The 8,347-nt window shown below is 41.4% G+C and overlaps 1 protein-coding gene across 9 annotated transcripts in view; it reads right to left on the bottom strand.

Moving 5' to 3' along the window:
• Nucleotides 1-1,363: 1,363 nt before the first annotated feature.
• CYFIP1 (cytoplasmic FMR1 interacting protein 1) overlaps nucleotides 1,364-8,347 on the bottom strand; it is an 81,186-nt gene continuing 74,202 nt past the window's right edge. For all 9 annotated transcript variants that reach the window (XM_068923068.1, XM_068923066.1, XM_068923069.1 and 6 more), the window contains exons 27-31: nucleotides 6,365-6,437; nucleotides 5,075-5,169; nucleotides 3,423-3,661; nucleotides 2,424-2,571; nucleotides 1,364-1,998 (exon numbers count right to left, since the gene is read on the bottom strand). In XM_068923068.1, the coding sequence (XP_068779169.1) occupies nucleotides 1,834-1,998; nucleotides 2,424-2,571; nucleotides 3,423-3,661; nucleotides 5,075-5,169; nucleotides 6,365-6,437 (720 nt within the window). In that variant the 3' untranslated portion in view covers nucleotides 1,364-1,833. The remainder of the gene's footprint in view (nucleotides 1,999-2,423; nucleotides 2,572-3,422; nucleotides 3,662-5,074; nucleotides 5,170-6,364; nucleotides 6,438-8,347) is intronic.

Genomic DNA, 8,347 nt, shown 5'->3' with positions numbered 1-8,347 from the left:
TGTGAGCTATATCCCTAAACCAATAATAGTCACTTAATTAACTTGTTCATTTCATTAATCAAAGCCTGAAGCAGGGGAAATGTTTGGTTGAGCAGAAGTCATGTTGGCACAGTGCTGTGCAGAACAAAAAAAGAAACATTTCTTAAAACTGTGTGTCAAAGCAGTATCTTGTAAAAGATAATCGTGAAACAAAGTGGTGGTGTAACAAAGCATATGCAGTTCCCGCTTCCACCTAGGTCTCCCACCCTCAGTGGCAGCCTTGCACATGCTCTCCCCACAATAGAGAGAGACCCTTCCAGCAAGGCACCTCTCAAGCACAAACATCCTGGGAAAACTGGGATGAAAACTTGCTGAAAGTTTGCTTATACCTGCCTGGCAAGTCTCCGTGCTCTTATTTTGCTGAGGAATTTCATCTCATTTCTTTATTTCTTTTCTTTCCTCAGGATCATTTCTCACCTTGCCCCCCCCCCCCCCCCCCCCATACTTACACATTCCTCATTTCCTGCTTACATCCCATCAGACACCCCTTTCCCCTCATTACTGGACTTAATTCTGTTGGTTTAAAACCTCTGAAAAGAGCTGAGCAGGATAAAAGGACATGCTAAACCAAACCTTAAACTAGTATGAGGGAAGAGAAAAATCTGGTTCTCAAGGGGATGGCTTCTTAAGACAGTTTTGCACCATACTGGTTAGAACATATCCAGAAATCCCCATCTTGGCTAAAACTTGTAATTAACCATCTCTGTCTATTCCAGCCATCTTAACTGATGTTGGTTTTAGGTTGATCCTAACAGCTGAGCCACTAGATGACACCACTGAAAAAAAAATCCTGTACCATAGGCGGTCTTAAAGCTATTAGAATCTTACTATTTATGGCTGAACAGGTTGCTTTACAGTGCAAGTTTTACAGTTGCAAAGTTTTCCGAACAATTTTACTGATGCAGTGTTTGCATAATACAGTAAGCGTAATTAAATAAATATTCTCCATAAGTGAATCATGATTAATCTCATTAAAGCTTATGCACTTGGGACAGATTACACCTTTTCACTGTATTTAAGAATTTTCTAAACATAACTCCTTATCGCTTGTAAAGATGTAATTTGAAACACAAGTATGTATCTCCAACCAAAAGATAAGTTTGGTATAAGCTTTAATTAGGAAAAAGCAAATAGACCCCATTCTAACCTATTAAACTACTGCCTTTTAAAAAGCTCAGAATACTGTCAGTCACCTCCATGTTATATAACTTTAAAATGATCACTTTGATTAGGATTCATCTCCATAATTACTGATAACAGCAAAATAGTTTTGCAAAGAGGAAAACATAATTGACTACAAAAAATTATTCACAAAGCACCAGCAGCAGTTTTTTTTCTTTTTAATAAAGGGTAATTAAGCAATTAATGCTCTAATACAAACAATTAGGAATTGATTTCTAAAAAATTTTCTACAGAACCCAGTTTCTCATCCTCCCCAGCTATTATTTTGATAGCTGAGGAGGAAAAAAAAATGCCAGTCCAGTCTAAAATGGCCACCTCAGTACAGGAATGCAAAGAGATTTCAAAAACAAACCTTTTACATTTGCAGGCTTTTAATCAAAGTATATAAAATTTTAGTCTAGAAAAATAAGTATGGATTGTATACAGTTACTGTGCTTGGAGACTGCAGAGGGCAAAGCACCACTCAAATGGCACAGGTATACTGAAAAAGGCAGACAAGATTATTTCTTAAAATTGTTGGTTTGAGGGGTTTTTTTTTTTTTTCCCCCTTTCTCAAATGTTTAGCCTACCTAGGTGCAAAAATTATTGTAACTAAAATAAAAAGTGGAAAGTCTAGTTGCTGGCCAGGGACTGATGAATAGGTGGCTGGAAGCAGCGCACATGTTCCACAGGTGTACTCTCTCCATCACCAGACTTCAAATACTTGTCCAAAATAGCAATTATTTCATCGTTCAGAATCTGGAACTTGCGAATTCTTTCAACCATTTTCTTCAAAGGCTGCAAACATCAAAAAAACAGATACCTAGGAATTAATTTTAGAGAAAAAAAGCCCTAGACAAAAAAAAAAAAAGCACCAAATGCTATCACCTCACATCTCACAATGTTGTGTTTCCCTTCCACTGCTAATCTAGTGAAAATCCAGTGTAAAAACCCAATGAGTATTTTGGTTCTTTCCATCTCATATATATATATATATGGAAAGTGTTAAGAAAATCCCCTATATCAAGGAAATTAAAATTGTAACTGTCCCGTCTTCAAACTACAGCACTAACGCTTCAGGTTTTCTTTCTTAAAAACCCTGGTGCTTTAATTTTCAACTCTTCATTCTATAAAGTGACTGTTAGAGCTACAGTGCAGCTGAATACAAACAGGTCCTTTTTTTTGTTACTACAGTGAATATAGAACAGATGTTTTCAACATACCACATTCTTTATGACCTCATCTTTGCCATCATGCTTCTGGACCTTCAACAAGTGGTAGCAGAAATCCAGCACATCAAAGCGACGCTGTTGCCCCAAAAGCACGATGATCATACACCCAGCCCAGTGCAAGCCATCCCCAAAGCACTGCCTGCAAGAGAAAACAGACCACGAGAAGTGCATATTTCACCTACGTTTTTCAAAAGTGTATCTATAGGAAATGTTGAATACATCAGCCATTATGCTAAAATACATATATGTTGCTCTAGAATATGTTAGACGTTAATCTGTAAAATACTCCAGTGAAATCTCCAGTAAATGAAGTTCTCTCTCTGCAGATACTACAAGGGCTGCAAATAGATGCTTTAAAAAAAAAAAAAAGTTCCCCCCACCCAATTTTATATGATTTACAGTTACTCCAAAAATATTTACTCCCCTTTGTTTTCTTTTGTAATGGTAATGCTGTTGGAGACTAAAGTAGGAATTCATCACCACTCTTTTGGGCTGCAGAGATGAAAGGAAACACAAGTCCTACATTGTCTCCATAACTGGGCAGTGAGAAACACATGACAGCTCAATGTTTTTTCAAAACTAAGGATATTACTAAAAACCAACAAAACTTAGATGTCAGTATGATACGGTGCTCATTCTTGTTCTTAATTCCCAGAAGAAAATACTTGTTATAAATACGTGCCCATATGTTCAGCATCTGGAATGGTATCACTACCATTGAGACACACGTGCTAGGACCTTTTTTTTCAAGGGATCGTTTATTATACACTGGAAATATTGTCTTTAAACATGCAATAGTATTTGTGTTCAGACATTAAGAGCCCCTCCCACTGATGGTGGCACTTTTCCCTCATGTTTGCAGTAAGTTATTGCAGATATAGGGACAAACGCCTCCTCTACTATGTTTTGTGGCCCCCTTCCGGTTACAAGAAAAAAAACACCGAAAGGGTGCTGCACGCTGGAGCATCATTGGCAGCCGACAATACGTACTCCACGGTGAACTCATGCGTCCCCACAGGGATGCAGTAGACGAACTGCATTGCGCTCCAGAGGCGGTGGAACTCCACGCACTCATCCACATGCATCACCCCGTTGCTGGGCAGGGGCCCGCGCCAGATCGGGTCATCCAGAAAGGATCGGATCCTCGTCAAGATAACCTCAAACATGGACAGCCCACAGCAGAGGCGCTCTTTCGTCAGCAAATCCCCTTCCCTTGCGATTGCAATTTGCTAAGAATGAGAGAAAAGAGAAAGCGTAAAATCTTGAAACGCTGGTCATGCAAAGCACGCTTTCTATTTCCAGGCCTTCTTCCAGATCGAGTTCTTAAAAGGGACCCCTCTGAGCTAATAAATCAGATAGAAGGAGAACACCACAGCACAGTTTACCTAGGTGGTCCTGCTCCCATACTGCTCTCGGCTTTGGAGCACACTGATCGGAAAGCGGAACGCACGAGCTGCTCAAACGTGGTATGAAAATAGCCCCTTGACCAGAAGATTTTATTTTTCAAAAGACAAAAAGCATCCCATACGTTTTGCAGTTTCACTGATTTTATTCCAGGAGAAATTTCTTCTGGGTTTAAGTGAAGTCAGATGCCACTAGTTCTGAGTCCTCTGGATTTAGTTCAGTGGGAGAAAAATTCAGAAAAAATTATAAACCACTTTTCCAGGAGATAGTTTGGCCACTGCTGTAGTAATGTACAATTACAGCTGCAGTAATGCTAGTCCTGGACGAGTCCCAAAGACGGCTATAAGAAATCTTTGCCCAAATAGAGCCAGAAAACAAAACCAAAGTATTCAGCTGTCTGCTGCTGGAGCAGGCAATAGAGCAGCTCCTTCCTTGCTGTCTCCCTGGGCTGGTGTCGTCGGAGACAGGAAAGCTTCAGAGAAAGCATGAATAGATTCATGTAAGACCAACAAACGGTAACGCCCAGTTAGTACTTGTCCCAGCTTGTCACACCACAAACTCACTCCTGCAGTGCAGCAATACCTGCCTAGCTGCATCACATTCTATGATCAAAGCAGTCTGAAGTCTTTGCTTCAGAGCACTCCCCTCTTAGTTTCTAATATTCACAATTCAATGCCTTGTCAACTGCTATGGTTCACAGGGAATTAATGTACTCCTCACACTGAGAAAAAGGAAAATAGTGCTGAAGCTGCAAAGACAGTTCACTGACAAATGCAGAGGAGAGAAAATGTTCTCTTTAGGCATTAAGTTTCCAGGAAAACTCTGTTCAAATGACAGCTCATTTTCAAAAGTTTCTCACCTACTGGCTGAGAGAAAGAAATTCTTACAAAAAATAGTCATGCTATATACAAAGAAAACTGATTGCTTTTGCTGGAATTTGCACTAGGAACTCGCAGGCTGCCTCTAATTTTTTTTATACTAAGAGGAAACCAGATAGCATACATAAAAACTAATATTTTCTCCAAAACATTTCACCTCCATCCCAGTCTGAAATATTCTGAAATTCCGAGCTCCGGCGGCTTTACTGAATTCACGGATCTAATACAAATCCTGTTGCGTGAACAACTTTGATGTGCAAGTTGAAGTTCTGACACAGGTAACAGCACTATGTGAAAGACAGGGTTTTTTAGCGCTCAGAAATTTCTTGAATCGTCTCTGACGCAAACGAGCAATGTTACCTGAGGTGTTCCTAATCTTTCAATCAGAGGAACTAGATGTAGTGGAGCATATTTTGATTCTAGTCTCTTCATTTTAGCATCAAGTCTTTCACCCTCTGAAAGAAAAAAGAGCTCAATTTCATTGAACTGGTAGCTGACTTCATAATTTTACAAACTGGAATTAATGAAAAAATCCTTATTTTAATACAATTTCTTATTCAGTGCAGGATAAAACTGGGAAGGCTATTATTTTAGGAGGTAATTTCAGTTCTAAGTAGTCGGTTAATCTTCAGTATACTTTTAGAAAAATACAAAGTTTGAAAGGTTACATTGTACATTCAAACAAAAAGAAACCAAGGATTTGTAGTGGGATACATTAAATTAACTAACTAGATTCAAGACAGAAAATAATGCTCTATTATGCCGCTGCTAACATATTTGACTCCCACTTGTACTGAGCCAACTAAATTATCCTAATCATACATGAAATGCTTGACTCTAGAAGGTGGGTTATAATGAGGGTGGAATTTTGTGTATAGCAAAAAGCATAAAGCTGCTTAAAAAAGGGCTGGCACCCACTCATCACTGGCAAGCAGGAAATGTTCTCTGGTGAGGGGGAGAACACTATTTACAATGATCTGGTTAGTTTTCTGCACAGAGCAAGTAGCTACAGCGAGTTTAAAAGGCTTCTTGAAGCCGTTTAGCTGCTGGGAATACTCTGAGCAGAATAAAACAGCTGCTTCGGCAGTGAAAAGCGGACAGGAGAAGAGGCAGAGGAATGATAATAGAAAGAAGTGGAAGAGCAAGGGGGGAAAAAAACTGCACTTCCTAATAATGAAGGATGAGAGAAGTAGGTATGGCAAGGAAGCAATCCTGCAAACATTCACCCCTGTATTCCCAATTTAGGACAAAAGCATGTGAAAAGTAAGTCTACAGGGACCACCTCTGCTTACTTAACCTGCTGACTCAGGCAGACAGTCTTGAGACACCTTGTACGATCAAGGCTACCTAATTTAACTGAGACTCATGAGAGCTATACAGCACCTTCTGAAAGCCTCTCACCCATAAGTACATACTGCCCCAGACATCCTCCTTGTCCCTGTGTCTGTATTCCTCATCTCTGCCTTGCTCTGAGTCTAAGCAGCACGCATTTTTCAGCCATGCAAACAGGCCTGAGTTAGTTACCACTTCTACACATTAACAGCAGTTTTGTAAAGGATATCTGGGAACGGCAAGGTCACCAAAAATGCAGCAGCAGGCAAGAAAAGCAGAAGGCAATACCATAGGAAGGTATTTTCACTTAGCCTATACCTTTGACGTGAACTCTTGGCAGGATGTTTTGGAACGGCGCCGCGTGCAACAGGTCACACACTTCCTCTAGCGACTAGAACAGAAAGGAAACAAGAGGTTTCTTAGGAACCAGAAATCTCCAGACCACAAAAGGTCCAAAAAACGAGTTTCCAAAAGCATGCTGATGCTATCACAGAAACACCAGAGGGCAGCCAGCCGCTATCATCAGAGCCGTGCACATAACTGCTTTGAACACTCTCTTCACAAAATTACTTACAAGGACAATTTGATTTCAGCAGGTTTCCTTGGATTCACAAATAAACTCCAGCAGCTCTCCTCCCACCCTGAATTGGCAGTTCTTAAAGGACAGGATATTTATTAAAAAGACTAATTCAGAATGGGTAATTTCAGTGTGAGAGTGGCAGACGGATCCTGTGCAGACAAACAGAACTGTGAAGAAAATGACTCACTGCTTGGTTATTTTTACCAACACTATTCCCACAAGCCGTTAGCATGTCAGGAACATCACCCAGCAAGAAAGGCTGAGACGCATGAGGGCAACAGTGAACCACCTGTCAGGAACAATTTTACGTCTTTAAGGATGTAAAAGGATGGGGAAGGAAGAGAGAGATCTTCTGGCTTTTGGCCGAGGCATATGCAGAAAAGACACAAAAATGACTGTGTCCTGGTTATCTGTTTAGTTCTGGACCACAAGCCGTTCTCATTTATAATCACCCAGCGCTAGGGACGCTTCACAGCCATATTCCTGGGAAGCCCAGGGCACCAGGGTCAGTGTGGCCTAGCCTAGGTCCAACTCCTGGATGTCAATAATGTGAAAAGGAATATGCTAAGGAATGAATATTAACAAGGCCCACCCACTAGCTGAGATGCACGACTGACTAAATTTTGCACAGGGGTAAAGTCTAGGTTAGTTACGATAGATGACCACAATGGAAAAATACTGAAACATATGACAGGACACGGCACCTTCTAGGACAAAAACAGGAGGAGTGTCAGCAAGGAGAGGTGTATCACTAGAAAGCGTCACCAAGACAGCGTCCAAAAGAACGTAACTCTAACACCTGGTGTCGCTTCAGTACACCCTCAGGAGGTTTTGAGGGCCTTCATCCATCTGACCTTTGACCATGTATCGTGTGAACCTCAAGCCTACACCAGTAATCGAGTTTCTATTTATTGTTTCAGCTATCCCATTACTGAACATGGTTTCACTGCTTGTCACCTGGCCCTCCTATTACTCACTAGAACTCGGGCGAGATCTTCAGAAGCCAAGAAAAAGACTCTGAGGAACAGCACGTCTTCGTTATCTTATCCAACATTAACAGTTTTAATACTCCCTAGAGAAGGAGTCTTACGTTCGTATTTATTTTGGTGCAGCAGCAGGCCCCCAGCCAGCCTGCTGAGGAAATGATGTAGTTGGCTAGCAGTCAGCACAGATCGACTCAACGTGCCAGGCAGCCCAGCCAGGCCCCAGCAGCAGCGTGCGCTTGCATGGTACGGGCAGTGCGCCCCCTACACACACAGGCAGGGGAGAGACCCCTACCCAAATCTTGAAAAGCACAACCCAGGCTGAGAAAAGGGAAGACAGCGCACTTGTTGCTTTTCTGGCCAATAGCCAACGCCCACATTTCCCTGTACAAGCACCAAAAAGCATTTGAACAAGAAGGTTACAGGTCTAGCTGTTTTGTCTGAACAGGAGATTATAATAACAAGAAAGAAAAGTGGGAAAAGAAAACGACAGGAAGGGATTAAGGGCAGTTGTAGCGCAGTGCCCTCAGCAGCAGGCAGCTTTGCATACTGAAGGGTGGAGGCTAGGCATATAGGAAGCAGCAGAAAAGCTGGAGATGTTTTCACAGCTTGGTTCAAGCTGTGAAAATCCTGGTAGGGTTTACAGGAAGACGTGGGGAGACCAAGTCCGTCATCTCAAGGAATGCCTAAAAAAGGTAGAAAAAATACTCCGCTCAAAAAGACGTAGGAGGGCCATCA

Source organism: Struthio camelus, chromosome 1 (assembly GCF_040807025.1).
Source record: "Struthio camelus isolate bStrCam1 chromosome 1, bStrCam1.hap1, whole genome shotgun sequence".
In the NCBI taxonomy this organism is placed as follows: Eukaryota; Metazoa; Chordata; class Aves; order Struthioniformes; family Struthionidae; genus Struthio; species Struthio camelus.
Note: the sequence above shows the minus strand (reverse complement) of the source record. Positions and strands in the feature narration are given on the sequence as shown.